Raw genomic sequence first — 22,870 nt, 5'->3', positions numbered from 1 at the left:
GAGGTCAAGTGACTTGCCCAAATCAGCTAATACCTCAGATTTGAAATCAGACTTCCCAACTCCAAGCCCAGAAATCAACAGAATATATGCCAAACCCCCAGGTGTTAGCAAATTCTCTTGGCACTTCAAGTCTCACCTGAGCAGTAGAATGTCTTTTTAATTAGATTTTATATAGAGAGATTTTATGTACTATAAATACCTAATTGTGTTATGTATTTTGTATTAGAAATTAGAAATACATAACTGTGGATTATATAATCACTTATGTGTATATAAATATATGTATTTTATATACACATGCTAAGTATCTATGTATAAATATTTATGTATAAACATATACACATATACTCATATACATTTGTGTGCATAGAAATGTATGTGTTTATCTTATGCCTTTATCTATATGCCTATTAATCCTCCTTTCTCCAGAGCAGGCATATCTGTGGCAAAGTCAAAGATACAGCACATTCCTATACTCTATGCCTTTGGTGTACTCAAATAAGGTATGTCTAAAGACGAGCTCAAAGTCCTTCCCTCCCCTTGGTCACTTCTGGAAACAAAAAAGTTCCACTTTGGATTTCAAAGCTGAAATACAAATCCAAGAAGTTCCCTGCCATATGCTTCAGGGAAATATTTCTAGTGTACCTGGATGGGCGACCCCAATGAGAATGCTAAGCGACTGGAAGCTCCATATGGCTTGGGAACACTCCATCTGTCTCCTAGAGTAATGCCTTCCCACCCAGCAGGTCTTCCTTAGTCATGTGCTGAGGCCAGAAGGATAAAGAGCATTTAGGGATCAAACTACTGTAACTAATGCCAATTTCATGACCGGGGTGCCATTCCAAAATGAAGAAAGCAACAAAACTTCCTCAAAGCTTGACTTGGTTTGACAAGTCCAAAGAACACACAGAAATCTCATTTTTTTTTTTATCAGAATAGAACAGGTTAGAACAGGTGTTCCGAACATCTGCAGAAGAGAGATTAGTAACACAAATGAACTCCTTCACTATCCACCTACTGGGGACATAAGCCTTTCTTTCATTCTCACAAGGTGTTAGGGGAGCACATCTGTTTGCAATGTGACCATCCCCAGGCCCTTCCCCGCAGCCACAATGATGCTAAAATATGTAGGATCAGAAGAAATATGAGAAAATGTGTTTGAGGATGAGAAGACAGGGAGAGAATTGTAATTTGCTTGTCAATTAAGGCTCCATTCAGACACTACAATATATTTTATTTCTGGCGGCTGCTTGAAAGGTTCTGGTAATCTTGAAGATAAAATTACAAAGTGTGAAGAGCTCCCCAACTCCCCGAGAGCAAGCAGGAGCATAACCCCTTGCTATAACACACTTCAGCAGTCTCTCCCTGCTCACATGCTCCTTACAGATGAAAGACACATTCACATCTTCTATAATTGTTTGATGCCCTCTTTCTAAACTCTGAACAGAAACCAAACCAAAGAGAGCATTCCAGATGCCCATCATCCCCATCACCTATAGTAAAACCCTCCAAATGGTGAGATATTTTTATAGAGGTTGAGCCTCTAATATAAAACATGCCAAGAATATTAATCTTCTAATGAACTAGGTACATATGGGGGACAAAAAATTTCAATGAAGCCAATTCTGGATTCAGGTTTTCAGAGGATTAGTATAAACATTATAGGGAACAGGGAAAAGAGGACACATCTCCTTAATTTTCTCTTCCTTTTTTTTTAATGTTTTCTACTCTTCCAGTTTCTTTTCCTCTAGGTGCCTTTAAATTAAAGGCATTTTTTTCCCCAAGGGATTCCCTCAGTCACAGGCATCTTGGGGTCCTCTGAACCAAGAGGGGCAGGAGAGGATCACCTGGCTTTACTACCCAGCCCAAGCTGCCAGATCAGAGAGTAAAGATGTCAGTGTACAAACCTGAAGGGGAGGGGTGTTGGGAAGGGTATCAAGGTAAGAGGCTGCCAGTGACTTGGTGGAATGGCTCCTCCAGGTCTCAGAATGCTGAGGTCAAGACCCCAGAGAAAGATTTGCTCATCTTGGACTCTAAAAGGATCTGAATTGGACAGCTTCCAAGCCAAGATGAGGTGAAGGTAAATGTCACGAGCCTGTAAGGTCAGTATCCCATCTCTGGGGAAAGGGAAAGCATTAGAATTCACACAGAGTAAGGAAATACCCATGTTACCAGGAATGACTGTTCTAAAGAAGCTCCCTTCCCTGAAGACTCCTGCAGATGACCCTGGGGCAGGGGCCCTTTCTTTCAGAAAGACTCATTGGAAGGTAATTAAACAAGTGGTTGGAAAAGTGCTTGTAGTATAACCTAATTTGGTGGGGCAGCTTGTTTGGGATTCATTCAATAATTCCCTGAACCAAGACCCCTGACAGACCTAGGCATCAATTCTCAGTGGATTACAATTTTCCTTCCTTAATTAGTCTCTCATTCAGCTGGCAGAGCTGGATCAGGAAACCATCATTGGGGCCAATCTCCCGATTTTGCCTCACAATGCTCAGTGCATCTCGGACACCCATTTTTTGGCGAAGCATGAGGTATGCGATGACCAGAGTGGGAGAGCGGCTGTAACCTTCTCGGCAATGGACAAGCACCTTACCTGAAACAAAGACCAAAGAGAGAAAGAATCACATCAGCACTGAACCAAATTCAGTAACAGAATATTATTATCGAAACATAAGAAATGACAAAAAAGGAAAGAATTCCAAGAAAATGGTGCAGTAATCCGAGGAGAACCATTTATCCAAAGAATACAGCATAGTAAATGACTTAAGAATTCTGATCAATGCAATGACCAATCATAACTCCAAAGGCTGAGAATAAGGAAGGCAGAAGGGTGAGAGACCATATGTACAGAATTAAGCACATATTTTCAGTCAAGATCAATAAATTCATTTTGTTTGACTATACTTATTTGTTACAAGGGAGAACTTTTACTGGAAGAGGGGAAGAATTGTGGAGGTAGGGAGAATGAAAGCAGTATAAAAAAAAGAAAACTATTCATGAAAATGTAAAAATACACAGAAGAGAGCTGAAGGAAGTTTAGAAAGGGAGCATAGATACACAAAGCAGCATTGGAACTACTATGCTGAAACTACTATTCAAAAAAAATTGTACAGTGCAGGTTCATATTTCATAAGCAATCTCCTTTTTCTGTTAACATTTGTATATTAAAAATTTCATCTTTGTGGAAAAAAATTTAAAAATCAATCCCACCAACAAGACTATTAATTAAACCAGGACTGACACTGACTCTGGGGCCAGATCCACTCACACTCATCTGACAAGAAAGTCTCCTTATTTAGTAGCTGATTAGTGTACAGGCCAAGTCTTAGGGAACATTGCTAAGCTGAAGTAACTCAGTCTGAAGTCTCAGAGGAAGTACATGTAAAAGAACTGGCCTCAGAGTCAGGAATACCTGGGTTCAAGCTATTTAGACTCATAAACTGGCTTCTGGTACCACAGGAAAGTCCTCAGCTTCAGTCCCCTAAGAATAAGCTGTCTATCTGCATTGGCAAAGTGTATTTCCATACCAGGATTTCCTTGTACTAATGAAACACAGATCAAACAAAAACACAAAGATTTCTGATCATCTCTTCTAAATTTTATTTATTTACAGCATTGGGGTTAAGTGACTTGCCCAAGGTCACACAGCTAGGCAATTATTAAGTGTCTGAGGTCACATTTGAACTCAGGTCCTTCTGACTCCAGAGCTGGTGCTGTCTATCCTCTGTGCGACCTAGCTGACTCCATCTCTTTTCTAAGATGTCTATGTGGCAGCATCCTCCAGGCCTCTGAGTCCTGTAATGATTAGGGATATTTTGCTCCATTTCCATTTTACCTGTTACAGGATCCTTTTTTCAGATCATAACATCTTTAGAGAATTTACATTTTGTCTGAGTTGGAAGTCGGATTTTTCTTCATTCACCAAATAAATGCAAAGTATCATTTACCCATTAATTCAAAGTACACAAACACAGCCTATTTCTGGCTCTATTTCACTGGCTGGCTAAGATTCTTGTTCAGGTAGGAATCAGTACAGAAAAGTTTAGAGATCCCTCTTTTCCCATCTTTTCATCTGCTAGGTGGTGGCTCCAGGAGGATGTTTCCAAACCCAGTCATTATCAAATGGGAAAGGGACCAGAGTTCAAACCAATCCCTTCACTAGATTTTTTTTTAGGTTTTTGCAAGGCAAACGGGGTTAAGTGGCTTGCCCAAGGCCACACAGCTAGGTAATTATTAAGTGTCTGAGACCGAATTTGAACCCAGGTACTCCTGACTCCAGGGCCGGTGCTTTATCCACTACGCCACCTAGCAGCCCTCTTAAGTAGATTTTCAAGAGTGGAGAAGATGCAGGATTTGTTTCTAAGGGCAAATGCTAAAGGAAATCCATTGGAACAAGGGTTCTTCATCTTGTATGTGTCACAGTCTAGTAAAACTTAGGAGACCCCCTCCCACAATAATCTTTTTAAAAGCATAAAATGAAGCCTGCAGGATTGCCAAGGAAACTAATGATGTTGAAACACTGTTACCAAAAATATACACTCCACAGGCACACACCTGCCAGGGTATTTCCCCAACAGCTCATCCAAAAGTTTGAAAAAGAGGGAATGCTGGCCCTGCATGTTCTTCTTCTCTGAAATGAAACACAAATCCAAAACAGTTCCCAGACATTTGCTTCAGGGAAACATGTCAGATGGCTCACTTCCTGAGCAAGCTCATCAAGAGCTGAATTTCCTCCCCTGGTTCCAATGCCATAATCCTAGAGTTCATCTTCTGGGTCTCTTTGGCACAGAAACATCATCCCAGTCTAAAATGCTGTCAACATGGAAGGGAGGGAGAAGCTGATACTCATACACAGCACTTAGCAAAGGGGCCATCAAAGTGATCTAAACAACCCTTCATTTTACAAATGAAGAAAAGAAATTCATGCAGGGTCACAAGAATCTTAAGTGGCAAGGTCAGAATTTAAACTCCAGACCTCTAACTCTAAAGCCAGCCCTCTTCCCACTGTGCTATATTGCTTTCCTTTTACATCTATCATTTCATTTGACCTTTGTAAAAACCACATGAAGAGGATAGTTCAAGTATTTTTATTATGGTTTTTGGGCTGGTTCACCTTCCCTGGGCAGCCTGGTGGACCCCTGAGATCCAGGGGATTCAACATATAGGTACACAATTTAGTGTAGACACCCAATCAACTTAACCTGGGGTAGTTCAGCATTCTAAAATTCAAATGATCCACCAGCTTCAGCCTCTCTAGTAGCTGGGAATCAAACACTACCAGGTCTAGATATAACCCATTTAAAGAACCTGAGGGTCACATAAGTGAAATTAGTTCAAGGTTACTTAATTAGGAAGCAGTTGACCTTGTAATGACCTTTAAGTCCAATGTCCTGTCAACTACACTAAAAATGATAAAAAAATGGTTATCTGGTTTTCAAAACACTCTACAGAGTTATTTAGTATCATTTATATTTAGAATTAATTTATTATATTTATATTATTTATATTTAGTATTAGCACTGTCTCTAGACACAACAATGACTTGCTTAATCTGAACATAAAAAAAGTCTTCCCTAAATGCTGAATTTTTTACATAGAGCAAGAAATTCTCAATTCTTTGAAATGAGATGTTCTCAAGATCATGCCCCAAGCATTAGGATGACAAGGTAAGTGGGTAAGAAGATGCTAATATAGAATGGGCTGGCCAGAAGCTAAAATAATTTTATATTGTTTTTGTCATTTATTTTGTCATTCATTTTGATATTCATTCACTTTATTTATAATTTTTAATCTGAAGAGATCAGCCAAGATGTCAGAACAGGAGTAGTACAGAAGAGGTCTAGGGGGTTCACTACAGAGGAGCCTGACAGTGCTGGGAGCAGGAACAGGTACCAACTAGAAACCCTCTAACTTATACCCTAGATCTCATATAGCTCTTAGAAGGACAGAGGGGGGGCCCTGAGCCTAGAGGTGCTGGTGTTGGGCACTGTGGGGTCATGGGCCTGAGGTTGTGTCCTGGGCAAGAAGCAGGAACAGAAGTGAACAAGAATCATGTAGTTCTGACCCCTGGAGCCAAACAGGGTCTCAAATAGAGCCCAGCTTTAAGCCTGCAGTAGTGTTACCAGGGCAGAGAAGCTCCGATCTGCATTTCTGTCATGCTGAACTTGCAGGACTTGCAGCTAAGCTGACTTAGAGCAGGAGTGTTTCTAAAGCACTTTGCAGTCGGTTATGAGACATGGGAGAGAGTGGCACAGGACTGCCCAGGATAGCATGCTTCATCAAAGAAGGCACTGTGCTCTAAGAGCAAAGCAGAATTGTTTTGGTGGTTCAACAGGAATGTGAGCCACATAAATTTAGAGCCATCTCTACTCCACATATTCATATGGACTGTTGTGACTGACCTGTGGAAGAAGTTCCAAGTTCATATTGGTCTGATCAGCCACAGCTGGACAAAGTGTACATTGACCCCCAACAACGTGATGTCATTTTTGGCCAAACAACAACAAATGTAGATCAACCAGGAGAAAGCTCACAAGGGTGTTTTCCAGACCCAAATGCAGATGAGGGGGCTTGTATCACTGAGACCAGAAGGGTTGTCAATCAGAATTTACCTAGAATTAGGTAAACAGGGATTGGACAGCTTGGAGCTTGCTGACAACTTGCAAGTCCCAAACCTGGATCACTTCTAAGACCCTTGAAGAATACAGAACTCAACAGTAGAAGAAAGCAGCAGCAGCAGTTTGGCCAAAACCAAATAAGATCAAGGAAGACCCTCCCTCCAAGAAGTGTGTAGAGTCTGACCCAACACAAAGTCCACATTCAGGAAGTAAGCCTAGAAGAACAAATAAACAACTGCTACCATGGTGTGGCTACTTATCGAAAGTCAGATATCCTGGAGAATGAAGTCAATTGGGCCTTAGAATCCAATCCCTGCTAACAATAAGGTTAGAGGAGGTGATGCAACCTAAAACCCTAAAAGATATTGCTGCATTCAATATGCCAGCAAAATTGGAAAACCCAACAGTGGCCACAGGATTAGTATAGATAGATTTATATACCAATCCTAAAGAAGAGTAATGTCTAGAAATGTTCAAATTACTGAATAATTGTGCTGAACAATAGTCCTTATACACTAGCAAGGTTAAGATGCTGCACTAGGTTTTAGCAATATATGAACCAAGAATGACTAGAAGAGCAGGCTGGTTTCAGAAAGACAGAAGAACTAGCAACCCAATTTCCAACATTCTCCAGGATTATGGAGAAAACAGAATTCCAGAAAAACATTGACTTCTGTTTTATTTACTACATTAAATCCTTTAATTGGATGGTTCATAACAAAATATGGCAAGTTCTCAAAGAGATGGGAGTGTTGGCCTATCTTTTTTTTTTTTAGGTTTTTTTGCAAGGCAAAATGGGGTTAGGTGGCTTGCCCAAGTCCACACAGCTAGGCAATTATTAAGTGTCTGAGACCAGATTTGAACCCAGGTACTCCTGACTCCAGGGCTGGTGCTTTATCCACTGTGCCACTAGCTGCCCCTGAGTGTTGGACTATCTTACTTATCTCATGAGGAGGCAGAACTGAATATGGATTGGTTTAAGATTGGAAAAGGAGTATGAAAAAATTGTATATTGTGTCACATTATTTAACTTACTTACAAAGTACATCATAGTCAGGCTGGATGATCAAAAGTCAGAATTAAGATTGCCAGAAGAAATATCAACAATCTCAGATATGAAGATTATACCACTCTAATGGCAAAATGAAGAGGAATTAAGAAGTCTCTTGATAAGGGTGAGAGGGGACTGTAAAATCAAGCTTAGTGGTGGCTAGGTGGTACAGTGGATAAAGCATTGGCCCTGGAGTCAGGAGTACCTGGGTTCAAATCTGGGCTCAGTCACTTAATAATTACCTAGCTGTGTGGCCTTGGGTAAGCCACCTAACCCCATTTGCCTTGCCAAAAAACCCCTAACCCCCGCCCCCCAAAAAACCCCTAAAATCAAGCTTGAAGCTTAATATAAAAAAATCTAAGAACTTGAGTGTAAAATCTGGTCTGAAGCTTAACATCAAAAAAACCTTAAGATCCTAGCAATTAGTCTTATCACTTCCTAGCAAATAGAGGGAGATGAAATGGAAGCAGTATCAAATTTTATACTCTTGGGCTCAAAGATCATTGCAGTTGGCAAAATGCAGCCATGAAATTAAAGGATCCCTGGAAGGAAAGTTATGGCAAATATGGACAGCCTACTAAAAAGCAAAGATATCCCCTTGCCAATAGTCAAAGCTATGGTTTTTCCAGTAACCATGTAGGTTTACAAGAGTCAAACTATAAGGAAATCTGAATGCCACAGAATCAATGCTTTTGAATTATGGGACTAGAGGAGATAAGAAATTAATTCAAGCAATTCAGTGGAAGATCAGATATTGAAGTTGAAGTTTAAATACTTTGGCCACATAATGAGGACAGGATTCATTGGAACAAGTCCTGATTTAGGGAAAGACTAAAGGCAGAAAGGAAAGAGGATGGACGAAGATTATCATGGAATCAATGAGTATGAACTTGGACAGACTTCAAGAGTTATCAGAGGAGAGAAAGTCTTAGGGGTCAATGATTCATGGAGTCACAAAGAGTCAGACACAAAGAAATAAGTGAATAACAACAAACTATAAAGAGCTAATATGGTGATAGGGAGGTCCCAAGACAAAATCAAAAAGAAAAGAATGACTGCAACACCTTCAAGCAAAATCTCACAGAAAAACACAGTTTGGTCACAAGTTCCTATAAATAGGATTCCTAGCATTCCTGGAAGAAGTGAAGAAAGAATTTTGGTGGGATTTTTTAAGAGTTAAAATGATTTCATATATCAAAAGAGCATACAAGAATAATTGAAGAAATGAGAGTTTTGAAGGAAAAAAATTGGAAATAAGATTAACAGCTTTTAGCACAAAAGGTACAAGCCTTACTTAAGCAAAAGACTCCTTAAAAATAAGAATGTAGAAGTCCATTCTAAGAGATAACAAAAAATAGTAAAGCAAAGTCAAAAGACTAAAAAAAAAATAGAAATATAAGGTATCTAGTATCAAAAAAAATGGCCTGGAAAAGAAATCAAGATAATTTAAGACTCAAAAGATCAAAAAAAAAAAAAAAAAGGAAAGGAAAGGAAAAGAGAATAAAAGAGCCAGATCATCATATGATTTCAAATGTCCCCTCAGAATGATAAACATCATTAATTATCATAGAGGAAGTCATATAAGACATGAGATGACAGAGTGGTTTTGTTTGTTTTAATGACCTTGGAAGATAGAAAAGAGGGACGGAAAGGAATACACTTGGGGGTGGGGGGTAGAATAGGAAAACTATCTCACATAGTATGCTCACATAGGATGTTCAAGTAGCAGACCATATAAACAAGGAGGAAGGATTGAGGTAAGTAGATGACATTTAAATTTCTGAACTTCCTTCTGAACTGGTCAAAAGAGGGAAGACTATCTAGGGGCGGCTAGGTGGTGCAGTGGATAAAACACTGACCCTGGAGTCAGGAGTACCTGGGTTCAAATCCGGTCTCAGACACTTAATAATTACCTAAGCTGTGTGGCCTTGGGCAAGCCACTTAGCCCCATTTGCCTTGCAAAAACCTAAAAAAAAAAAAGAGGGAAGACTACACCATTGGGCACAGAAATATATTTCACTCAACAGTGAGGCAAAGGGTAGGTAGATTCTGGGAAGGATTTGGCATAAGCAAAAGAAACTCTAACTCATGGATGGTAGATCTTGAAGGGTTTTAAAAGAATGAAAGGGAAAGAAACTGTAATTAGACTCTGGGTGAAGGAAAGAGAATAATAAGAGAGTAGAACACATTGATTCTATAAAATTAAAAAGGTTTTGCACAAACAAAACTAATGCAAGCAAAATTAGAAGAAAAACAACTAGGGTAAAAAAATCTTTGCAGCAAATTTCTCTAAAAAAAAGACATTTCCAAATTATATAGGGAACTGATTCAAATTTATTAGAATAAAAACCACTTGAATAAGAGGCATTCTTCAACGATAAATAGTTAAAGGATACAGACAATTTCCAGGGGAAAAAATCCAACCCACCCAATAATCATATGCAAAAATGCTCCAAAATCACTATTATAAAGAGAAATAAAAATTGAAGCAATTCTGAGGTACTACCTCCCAACTAATCAGATTGGCAAAGTTGACCAAAAAAGGACAATGATAATATTGGACCTAGGGGCAGCCTGAGGGGAAAGCAGGAATATGAATGCACTGTTGGTGTAACTGTGAATTAACCTAGACATTCTGGAAAGCAATTTGGAAATACTTTCCAAAAGTTACTAAACTGAGAATAACCTCTGAAATACAGTAATAATAAATTATTACCAGAGGTTTATTCCCCACCCACCCACCCAAGGAGATTCAAGAAAGAAGAAAAAGACTTGTATGTGTAAAAATATTTATAACATTTTTTTTTGTGGGGGACAAAAAACAAGCTTAAAGCTGATTATCAATTAACTATATAAATCAAGATATATTAATAAAATAGAATACTATTTTGTCTTAAGAAATAATGAGGGGAAGGTAGCTAGGTGGTAAATAGAGCACCAGCCCTGGAGTCAGGAGTACCTGAGTTCAAATCTAGTCTCAGATACTTAATAATTACCTAGCTGTGTGGCCTTGGGCAAACCACTTAACCCTATTTGCCTTGCAAACACCGAAAATAAATAAATACATAAATAATGAAGGGGAAAAGGTTCAGAGAAACCTGGAAAGAACTACATGAACTAAGGCAGAATGAAGTGAGGAGAACCAGGAGAAAAATTTAGACAATATAGTAAATATAAAAACTTTGAAAGACTTTTAAGAGCCCTGATGAATACAATGGCTAATCATAATTCTGGAGGATGAAATATGCTACTAGGTGTGATTGACTCACAGCCTGAACTATGACTAAAAGATGTATTTTTGTCCATAATCAATGTGAGAATTAGTCTTTATTGACTATAGACTATACATATTTGTTACAAGGAAAATATTTGGGGGGCGGCCAGGTGGCACAGTGGATAGAGCACCAGCCCTGGAGTCAGGAGGACCTGAGTTCAAATCTGGCCTCAGACACTTGATAATTACCTAGCTGTGTGGCCTTGGGCAACCCCATTTGCCTTTGACAAAACCAAAATAAAATATTTTGGTTCCTTTCTTACTGCCTATGAAAACAAGTCCAAGTCTCCCTATCCTTCCCTATCCTCAAATTCTAATACCCAACTCTAAATAAGTCATGATTTCTCCTCCCCTTCTTGAAAAAAACATCTCCAATTGTGGGCACTTCTCTTTTTCTTCCTCAGAACCTTGTAATTATGATAGTGACTTCATCACTCAGTTACTATCCAGTGACAATCTAATTGACAAATCTAATGACCTTTTTTCAGTCCTTTAACTTCTGGATCTCTCTGCAGCCTGTGGCACTGTTTGCCAGCCTCTCCTTTGGAATAATCTCTCTTCTTTGTATTTTCAGGACCCAGCTCCCCCTTTTATTTCTCCCTCTGCCTGTCTGGAGATTTCTTTCAAGCCTCCTTTGCTGGAGCATCATGCCATAAGAGGAAAGATTTAGAGATGGGCCATCAAGTCCACATCCCTTATTTTGCAAATTAAGAAGCTCAGCACCCAGATCATGTTCCCTAAGTTTATCAAGATTCTGTCCCGAACACCTTAGCTCTTCTTTGTCTACACTCTCAGTGATCACATGGATGGATTAGGATCTTCACACCCCACCCTAGTTTCTCTCAGTCGCTGCGTCCCATACCTGCAATGCCCTCATCTTCACAACCACCTATTAGAATCTCTAGCTTCCTTCCATTAAGTTTTTCCTATCCTACTCAGTACCCCTCCTCCAATTTTGTGCACACCATTATACACACTGCCCCCCCCCCCCACCAGTCCCAGAAGGGAAGCTCCTTGGAGGTAGAGACTGCTTTGCCTTTTGGCTTTTCATCCCCCAAGTTGAGCACCTTGCCTAGACATAGGAGGAATTTAATAAGTGCTTATGAAATTGAATTGGCAGGGTAGCTAGGCGACATAGAGGATAAAGCACTGACCCTGGAGTCAGGAGGATCTGAGTTCAAATATGACCTCAGACACTTAATACACAACCTAGTTGTGTGACCTTGGGCAAGTCACTTACCCCCATTTTGCCTTGAAAAAATTTTAAAGCCTAAATTGAAGTGGAATTAGAATGGGAATGAATATTTCAAAGTGGTTGTTAAGTCACTGCATTATTTTAGGGGAAATCATAACAGAGACACATTTGAGAGCAGTGATGAAAAAAAGTGGCAAAGAAGCAAAACAGCTCTGGTAAAGGAAGATGGCTGAGCAGGATGAACTGGCCTTTTTGCACTCTGGCCACCTAGGATTTCCCTTAGGCACAACTACTTATCTGTCAGCATGACTGCTCTGCTTTTTCTGGAGACCCTGGAGGGCCTTAAAGGGTTTTTGCAATTATACCAGCAGGCAGTCACTGAGAACAGCTCTGGACCAATGCATTATTTTTTCACTAATTTTTTTCTCAATTGACAGTCATTTATTTTCCTCACCTATCACACTCCTCTTCTCCCTCCCCTCAGTTTGAAAGAAGAAAAATCCAAAAAATCCTGTAACCAATTTGCTAGTCAAATGAAACAAATTCCCACACTGGTCATGTCCATTAAAGTGACTCATTGTGAATATTGAGTCCATGGCAATGCATTACTTAGGCAATGGTGATGACTAGACAGGGGGTCACTTCTCAAGTTCTCAGTCTGATGAAGTTCATTGGTCTTAGAGGGTTTGGGACCTACTGGCTAAGCAGACAGGTGGGCCCAGAAAGAGCCAGGTCTCATCGTGGTTACTTCCAACCATCCCTGGAAGTCCCACTCTAATAGAGCAGTGGCTCTTTGCCTGTTCCTGGGGCAGTAATGATATTCCTGGAGCTAGCCTTACCATTCTTCTGGGCCAGGGCTTTGTCAATAAACTCTGCCGCCTTCTCAAAGAAAACGCTGAGGTTGAACTCCTTGGTGTCATTGGCTTTGATGCCAAGGTAGGTGATGTTGGAACCTTCGTAGAACTGGGCAGAAGTGTTCACATGCATGAAGGACCTCCCCTCGGCAGCATTCAGCACATGTGTGATACCCATCTGCTGCAACTTGGAAATATCCTGCGCCACAATCCTGCATGGCAAGGACCACCAGAGAATGAATCATTAATGTGACAGCTTGCCCAGCCCCAGGGGTGGGTGGGGGTGGGGAGAAGAGGGGGAGGGTCTTCATCAGACTCCAATCTGCCTCTGTTTGTTTATAGAACTCAGAAGCTACTGCTCATGCCTTCTGCCAGGCTATAGAAGAAAATACTTCACTGAAATTCCTCAAAGAGTTGTCTGCTCCTATTAAAATGTGATCATTGGGAAGCAGAGACTGTCTTTTTGTATTTCTATCTGTAAAAAACATTTTAAAAATATCTCTCCCCCATTTTTTGTCTCTCCCCTCTTTTTCTCTCTTTTGTCTGCCTCTCCCCCTTCCCTTTTCTCTGCCTCTTTCCTTTCTCTCTCCCCTCCTATCTCTTTCCCTTCCTTCTTCTCTCTCCCCCTTCTCTTTTTTCTCCTCTATTCTCTCTCCCCCTCTCCTTTCCCATCTCCCTCCCTCTCTCCCCCTCTCCCCACCGTTCTCTGCTCTCTTTCCTCTCTACTTCCCTCCTTTCTCTCTTCTTCCTTTACTCCTAAATTTCTTTAAAAAGTACTCATTGATGTTTTAGTATTACTGAACTGTTTTTTCTCCTCTTCTTTATTTTTTGGTTATGGAAGGGGTAGGGGAAAGGGGAAAGGGGAGAGAGATATTAGGAAATGAAAGCTATGTAAAACTTAAAATGTAATGTAAAAAAACCAATGTAAAAACTTAAAAATTTTAAAAAGTGGTTTATTCATAATGCTTCCATTTCACCCATTCTCTTTCCTTAATTCCTTGTATCCTAGCTTCCCCCCCACCATATCTTCGAAGCATCAGAAACAGCACCTGACATTTCATAGAATACTCAACTGTTCTAACTGTTCCCTGGACATTCCACCCTGGACAAGTCATTTGACTTCTCTGAGTCTCAATTTCCTCATCTGTAAAATGAGGATATAGTAATTGCATCTACCTCAGGCTTGTTGTGAGACTCAAATGAGATTATCTATTCAAAGCATTTTGCAAACCTTAAATAAATGTTTTCTTTTGCAATGTTTTCTTTGCAAATCTTAGCAATTATTGTTAATAGTGACCATTTCTGTTCTATAAGATCTTCAAAGTATTTTATATACATATATTATCTCATTTTTCTTCTCCCCTACCTCCCATTCCTAACATTTTATAGCCAATTGCTCAGAAAGGTTAAGTGATTTAACAATGCCAGCAAATGTTTGAGGTAGAATTAGAGGACTAGCTTTAGAGCTAGAAAGTACAATTAAGAGTCCATTGAGTAGGGGCAGCTAGGTTGCTCAGTGGATAGAGCACTGGCCCTGCAGTCAGGAGTACCTGAGTTCAAATCCAGCCTCAGACACTTAATAATTACCTAGCTGTGTGGCCTTGGGCAAGCCACTTAACCCCATTGCCTTGCAAAAAAAAAAAAGAGTCCATTAAGTCCAACTTCCTTGTGTGACACAAAAATGGGGAAGCCAGGTCTATCTGATGAGTCTAATATTCTATCCACTCTACCATAATGTTCTCTGTATTTAGTGCTCACTCCAAGGTGACCAAGTTTCCAAAGAATGAATCCAATGGTCTTTCCCCAGCATCCTGAGCCCCTGTGCAGTATTTAAAGATTGAATCTCCCTCTCTACTTCTATGGCCCCATCCTCTTCCAGTCTCCCCCTCCTACCCACCTTGTATGGTTGTCACTCTTCCTAAGGTCTCCTCTCCTCAAGGCAGGTGTTCCTCCAGTTTTGGTCATCAATTCTCTTCCCCTTCATTCTATACTCCCCTTGGCAGTCCTATCCAACTCCTAAGATTTCCACCATGGTCCCTACATAGATGGCTCCCAAAGCTCCGGATCCACATCTCCAAATACATATTATAACCCATCTCCAGAGCTGGACATTTGGCTAGTGCCTCAATCATAACATATTCCCCCATATGAGTCCTTCCCCTTCTAAGGTTACTTTCTGTCTATACTGCATGTACTGACTAATTTACATGTTGTTTTCTGCATTAGAATTTTAAGCTTCTTGAAGGCAAAGATAATTACCTTTCTTTGATCCCTAGAGCTTAGAATAGTGACTGGCATAATTCAGGTGCTTAATAAATAATAAGTGATAAATATATTACCTTGTCCCAAAAGTGTATTCCTCCTACTGATTTCCCTATTTTTTGTCCAATGGTACTGGCTTTTACCCAACTTCCTATGTTCACAGTCTGGAATTATTCTTCCCTCTCCTTTCCCTCCCACATTCAATCTGTTGATTCCACCTCTCAGCAGAATCTTTTAAAGTCATCCCTCCTTTCTATTCCCAAAGCCACCATCCTAGTATGGGCTGTGGATACCACCCACTTAGCAGTTCCAATTTCTAAGCAAAGAGTGAACACCTTTTTCTTGATAAAAATAATTCCTCCCTCAATAAATCCTGGATTTCCTTCCTGCCTATCTCCTCCGTGACCTTGCTCTAGCAATCATTCTTTCTAACATACCTTCAATATCATCCTTTCTACTGATTTCTTCCATTCAGCCTAAAAAGTAGACTCAAATATTCTCTATCCTTAAAAAAAATCTTCCTTTGACTCAGCTTATTTTTGACAGCTTCTTTCAACTAGAATATTGTTCTCTCTCCTTTCCTCCCCCGTCTCTGACAAATATTGAAAGTAATCTATACTTCCCCATCTCCACTCAACTCCTTCAACTGTCTTTTCTCCCCAACATTCCACTGAAACACTTTCCTCCAATGTCACTAATGATCAACAAACATTAAATATAATGAATGACCTTTTTTTTTTTTGCATTCGTATCTTCTGCAGTATCCAAAGGTATATTGCATCCCCTCCTAGTTGCTATCCGCTTCTCTTCCTCCTTTAATTTCATGACAACACATTCTTATGACTTGTTTCCTATTGCTCAATCATTTCTTGGTCTGCATCCTCTACTTGCCCTTAAATGTTAATGTCCCTTAATGTTCTGTCCCTGGCCCTCTGTCTTTCCTGAGCAGTGATCTCACCCATTCCTGTCGTTGCTTCAATGACCACTAGATGGAACTCGCAGTCATCTAGTACAAGCTTGTAAAATGAAGGAGCAGTAGACCTTACCATCTACACTACCATGGACTTCCCCTGCCCAAGTACTGACAGTGTGCCCTTCCAGCGTACCCTGAGAAATCTGGGGCCATGCCACAAGTCTTTCAACTGAACTCTATTACATGAAGCTGACTCCAATTAGTGAGACCTCTTAAGAGCACTAATTCACTTATTCTATACATATTCCCAGTGTTGACCAGGACCCATTGTCATGGATTACAGTGCTTTTCTATTGCCTTTCCTAAGATGAGATTTCAACTTATATAATTGTTATTTAGGGGGCAAAAAGATGCTACAACGGATAAAAGCACCAGGCTGAACTGAAATCTGACCTCAGATACTAACCAGCTCTGTGACCTAGCAAAGTCACTTAACTGAACTCAATTTCCTCATCTGTAAAATACGTTCGAGAAGGAAACAGCAAAGCATACCATATCTTTGCCAAGAAAACCCCAAATGGAGTCATGAAGAGTCAGACGTGAATAAACAACAAAATATGATCATTTAAAAAGTCTTTTTTACAACCTGGTTACAACCTACTTTTCTAGGCTGTTTACATATTACTCCCTGCTTTTACATACTTTGGAATTCAACAGATTTTCTTGTTCTTCCTCACATGAGATTCCATCCTCCATCTTTGGGCCTTTGCTGATTGCCTCCTCACCTCCATTCCTTCAATACCCTTCTTCCTCAACTCAACCTCTTAGAATCCCTAGTTTCTCTCCTTCAAGGCTCAGCTCAGGTGCTCCTACCTGGAACCTTCCCTGCTTCCTCTCAATTACAGTACTTCCCTCTGGATACTGTCTTGAATTTATTTTATATATAATTACATTGTGAGGTAGGATGGTAGATAAAAACCATTGGATATAATTGGAAAGACCTTTTAACTCTGGGCAAGTCATTTTATTTTTCTGTGTTTCCTTATCTGCAAAATTAGGAGGCTGGACTCAAACACCTTATTTAAGAGCCTCTAAATTGGAAAGAACTTATAACCCTAGACAAGTCATTTTATTTTTCTATATTCCTTACCTGTAAAATTACAAGGTTTAACCCAAAGGCCTCTAAGAGCCTTTAAGTTGGATAGATATTGTAATCCTGAACAAGTCATTCTTCTGTGTCTCAGTTTCCTCATGTGTAAAATTAGGAGGCTGGACCCAAGACCTTTAAGATTCTTTCTAAGTCTTAATCTAATGGTCCTAAAATGCATGTGTGCCATTATCCTGGAGAGAATGGAAACTCCCTGAGACAAGGATTGGTTTCATGTCTAGCATATTGTTCATTCAGTCATATCCAACTCTTCATTGGGGTTTTCTTGCAAAGATTGTAAAGTGCTTTCCCATTTCTTTCTCCAGCTCATTTTATAGATGAGGAAATGGAGGTAAACAGGGTAAAATGACTTGCCCAGAGTCACAAGCTGGGGTGGGGTGGGGGATTTGAGAAGGGATTTGAACTCAGGTCTTCCTCATTCCAGGTCTGGAGCTCTATCTATCCAATATGTCACCTAGCTTCCCCTGGCCTGGCATAAAGAATTCCCACTTTACCCCCAACTTCTCTCCCCATATCCCGATTTCAAGATTTATATATCCCTCTAGCCTAGACCGTCATGCTTCCCTAAATGGTCTTCCCAATTCTAGTTAGCTAAGTGGTGCAGGAGTGAGAGTGCTGAGCCTGGAGTCAGGAAGACTCAAGTTCAAATCCAACCTCACTATGTTTCTAATTTGCCTTGGTTTCCTCAACTATAAAATGGGGAGTTTAGTATCACCTCCCTCTCTCCCAGAGTCATTGTAGGGATCCAATGAGTTAGTATTTGTAAAGTTATTAGCAGCGTCTTCCCTTCCTGCTGTCTATTCTTCCTACTGTTTAAGTAATCTAAGAGGATCATGTCACAGACTTGAGTGGTTCCATGCTGCCTACTAAATAAGGACAGACTCCTGATCTTGGCAGGTCATGCCTTCTATAATACGCCTCTAATCTAACTGGCCAGACTGACCTCATTCTACTCCCCACCCCCCCCTTCATTCATTGTACATTCTTGCCAAACTGTACTGAGAACTCCATCACCCCTTCTCATCCCTTCTTCTCCTCAGTGATTAGGATATGTCTCCCCACCTGGATGCCCATCTCTGGCTGTTGGGAGTCCTTTCTCCTTGAGAACATCCCCCCACTTCAAGAATTCTTCCCGATCCCCTTCCCCACCCCCCACCCCCACGTGAAAAATGACCTCTTCCTCCTCAAATTCCTCACTGCACTTCCCGGCCTCCCCTTTGCCCTGTTCTCACCCTAGTCTTCCCTCATCAGAGGGTCTGCACCACATCAAAGGACAGTGATCATCACATATGTCAACCCAATACTTAGAAGTGTCTTGTACATATTTACTAAAAACTATTTAAATGTGTTTGTTGAAAGCTGACTTGAATACCATTGTGGAATGGCTTCCTACCAGGGGCTTTTGCCTCCACTTCTTCCCTCTCCTCAACTCACCCCCATACTCAATCCTTGTTATACTGTCCAGATTCCTCAGATTGAGGTGGTACAGTGACTAGTATTGGATTAGATAATCAGGAAAACCCGAGTTCAAATTTGACTTAGATACTTACTAGCTGTCTGATCTCAGTGACTTAACCCCTCTTAGCCTCGGATTCCTCATCTTAAAATGGGGGGAGGAGGGGATTAGTGCCTACCTCATCAGATGAGATCATTACATAAAAGGTAGCTGCCCCATGTAAATATTAGTTAGCAGTGGTATGCTTTCCAAAAGGTTTGGTTTCTTTCTTTTCCTCTCCTGCTATCCTTTCATCACCAAGAGGGAGTCTAAACCTTAGGGCCCCCCTTCAGCCCATGTCTCTCTCCTGTGTGTACTAAGGAGGGTAAGGAGAACCAAAAGCTCTTTGTGGAGAGCGGAGGCTCATGCCCCTGCCTGACCAGAAGGAACGGGCCCAGGGAGCCCACAGTGGCTGCTCAGAAATGCGCTTCCAGAGTGTCAGCTCCCTTTTAGAGTCCCTGGCAGGCAAAGTTCTAATTCTGAGTCTATGACATCAGTCCCCAGAGGGGCTGGGGCAGGAATTTCAGAAATATGTCGTGACTTTCTCTGCAGATCCTGGCAGCAATGATCACATGACTAACGAAGAGGTTGACTGGCTAGGTCAACTGTTCATGAAAATGCCAACCTGCATCCCCCAAAAATAGACCTGCCCCAGCTCCGGGGCAGCTAGGCACCTGCCAGCTCATGCCCTACCCCTGACCTTGCCCTGCCCAGCCCAGTTCCCCCCTCATTTCTCAGACCCGGAGTGACAATGTGCTTGACTTTTCCACCCCGGGGAGCGCCAATAAACTTGACTTTTGCGGCCCGGGGTGGCACTGAACTTGACCTTTATGGGGATGGGGTGGGGGATGCACTTGACCATCCCGTGCTAAGCGCGGCGCTTCTCCCCTCCACAGGGGGAGGGGGCACCGAGGAGAAGAATGCCCTAGGACGCGGGGTTGTTGGGCCCGGCCCCCCCCCCCCGGCCCCCGCCCGTGACTTACGCGTTGCCCACGTAGATCCTGGGGATCACCTCATTGCAGGACTGGCTCGGCAGGCTGTAGCAGCCGCCCTCCGACAGCAGCTCGTTCAGATCCCGCACGGACAGCCCGTAGGGCTCCTCCATGGCCTCGTCGGAGGCCGGATCGGCCGCGGGATCGGGATCGGGAGCCCAGGCCCGGGAGCAGGACGCCCCTGGCCCGCCCAGCACAACGGGGCGGTGGCTCAGCTGGGGGCCCGCCCCCCACAGGCAAGGCCCGCCGGACCCCGCCTCCTGGGCGTGCCCCAGCTCGGGGACCTCTTGGGTGCCAGCCACCGCCCCGGGCCCCGCTACCTCGTGCCTGACCGGGCAGCCGGCGGCCTGGCGGGCGGCCTGCGAGCGGTCCAGCGCGGAGGGTGGCCCGGCCGAGCAGGCGCGGGTCCGGACCAGGCAACCCGACCCCAGGCTCGAACTTTGGGGCTTCGACTTTGTGGATCGATTCCAGGGGGGGGAGGGGGCGGTCTGGGCCTGCTTCCCGAAGCGGCTGGAAGAGGTCTGAGTTCTAGTTCTGTCCTCTGACTTTTGACCCTGAGCAATTTACATAAGCTCTCAATAAAGGGTGGGGGGCCTCTTGGAGGGTCAATTAAGAAGCAGAAGCAGATCTGCTTTAATAGATTTCCCAATAGAGATCTGCCCTTCCCATCCCTAAAAGGTAAATTACTAACTCCCCCAGAAAGGGCAGAGTTCTATGTATGTCATTGGTAGATTTCCAAAACCTGTGGGGAAAAAAAGGGGTGAAAAGGTAAATTGTCAACTCTTCTAGAGAGAACAGTGGACTATGTATGTCACTGGTGGAGTTCTGAAAACCTCGTTGCTGGAGAGAGGATATTGTGGAGAGAGAGAGAGAGAGAGAGAGAGAGAGAGAGAGAGAGAGAGAGAGAGAGAGAGAGAGAGGAGAGGGAAGAAAGAAGGGAAGAAAAAAGAAGAAAAGAAAAACTCATTCCTTGAGGAGAGGGATCAATGTATTTATTGATTTCTTAATATTTGTGATTTTGCCCCAAAGTGGGGTAGGGTGAGCATAAATTGCTAACTCCTAGAAGGATGGTGATCATCACATATGTCAGTCAGTCAAATATTTATTGGACACCAATTATGTGCCAGTCATTTTGTTAAAAGCTGGGGATTATAAAAGTAACAAAAGACAGTCCCTGTCTTTGATGCTCTAAGTCTAATGGAGGAGAACAAGATGTAACCAGTTATCTACAAACAAGCTATAATGAATAAACTGGAGATCATGAACAGAAGAAGGTAGAGTTTTCAATATCTGTGATCCTGTTCAAAAGAAAAGGTGGGGGAAGAGTGTGAATGATAGGGAAATGGGTGGAGTTAAAAAATGCTAACTCTTGGAGAAAGGACAGTGACCAGGCATATCATTAAGAGAGTTCCTAATAGCTGTGAAATTCTAAGTCCACTCTGAAAAGAAATTACTAAACTCCTCAGAAGAGGGAAATGACCAAGCAAGTCCAAGGTTAAGGCACAGAACAGAAAATAATAACATTAATGGGTCACATCTTTAGATGGGATCCCTTAAGGTTAAATAGGACAATCAACGGACACTGGTAATTTGGTACAATATGCCTGGAACATGGCATTAGTACTCCCTCCTCCCTTGGTCTTGGTGACTACATCCACAGAGAACATTAGTCTCTGAAGTGTAACTGGAGTCAGTCATTTAATATTACCTGAATATCTAAAAAGAATTAGATCCTTAGATCGGAAGAGACATTAAGAGATCACAGGATCATGGGATCCAGGGCTAGAAAGGAACTTAAGAGCTCATGAATAGGACCATTTAAGAAAATCTTTTAAAGCTCTCCATTTCACACAAGAATTTCTACTCTAATCTGCCTAAAACCATTTTCAGAAACGGGACTATTAAGAAATATGGTACCTTGTAGGACCTCAAATTTAGCTCAAGGAATAAATAGACTCTTTAAACACAACTTGGCTGGTAGTACTACCTTAGATACCTCCACCCCTCCCTCCTCCCCCACCCTATTCATTTTAAGGGGAGGAGAATAGAGGTTCAGTCACTTGTACCCAGGCCACATGGGGGGCTGAAAGGTAGGTAGTCTCTAGTCTATACCCCAAGACTATTGACTACCTATAAAAATGACAGAGCAGATAATAATGATAATCATAATATTTAGCATTTATATAACATCTTTTATATTCCAGGGACTTCAATAAGGATATTTATAAATCTCATTTGATCCTCACAACCACTTTGGGAGGTATGGCCTTATTTCCCTATGTTACTAATGAGGAAACTGTTAAATAAGAGGTGAAGTTACTTGTCACACAACTAGTAAATGTCTGAAGCCAGATGATAGATAAGATAGATAGATGGATAGATGGCTAGATAGATAGAAACAGACAGACAGATATACAGATAGATACAAATAGCTAAAGACAGACAGACAGAGAGAGGGAGAGAGAGAGAGAGAGAGAGAGAGAGAGAGAGAGAGAGAGAGAGAGAGAGAGAATTAATTTTAATATACCAGTGTGCAGGCATCCCCTTTTCATGATCCCAATTTGGCTTTTTCTACTTTTACTGTGGTCTCCCCTGTATATCACCCAGCCAAAATGAATGAACAGCTATTAAACTAAACTATTATTCAATTTTCTCAATCTGAACTTTTCCTATTCCTTGAATTCTAAGGAAAATGAAAACACTAGGGAAAATTTGGTTTCTTAAACCCCATCCCCTTCTTAATCACAAAGGAAATTATTTTTCTTTCCTTCCCTCTTCCCATCTAAATCTGAGACCATGTGGACCCTACATGAGCAAATATAACTTTATAATATCAACAGTAAACAAGAACAGGTCACTATTCATTATTATGATGGTGCACATTGGTCTGCAGGGAACTTTACAGAAAAATTTAACATTCACTACTTACCTGTGAAATAGGCATCAAGAGAATAATTGTGATCATCCCCATTTCACAAGCCAGGAAACCTTAGTTCAGAGAAGTAGACTATGGGATGCTACGACCCCAAGCCAACACAAACATGCT

The 22,870-nt window shown here is 41.5% G+C and overlaps 1 protein-coding gene across 1 annotated transcript; it reads right to left on the bottom strand.

Annotated features, from left to right (window-relative positions):
* Positions 1-2,392: 2,392 nt before the first annotated feature.
* On the bottom strand, positions 2,393-22,860 carry DUSP3 (dual specificity phosphatase 3). The gene is made up of 4 exons (XM_074223776.1): positions 22,754-22,860; positions 19,816-20,378; positions 12,980-13,206; positions 2,393-2,596 (listed from the first exon to the last, which is right to left on the bottom strand). Exons 1-4 carry the CDS (start codon positions 22,793-22,795, stop codon positions 2,397-2,399), a joined length of 1,032 nt encoding a protein of 343 aa, XP_074079877.1. The 5' UTR covers positions 22,796-22,860; the 3' UTR covers positions 2,393-2,396.
* Positions 22,861-22,870: the final 10 nt, after the last annotated feature.

The sequence above is a fragment of the Macrotis lagotis genome, chromosome 2 (assembly GCF_037893015.1).
Source record: "Macrotis lagotis isolate mMagLag1 chromosome 2, bilby.v1.9.chrom.fasta, whole genome shotgun sequence".
NCBI lineage: Eukaryota > Metazoa > Chordata > Mammalia > Peramelemorphia > Peramelidae > Macrotis > Macrotis lagotis.
This window is presented reverse-complemented; position numbering and strand designations above follow the sequence as displayed.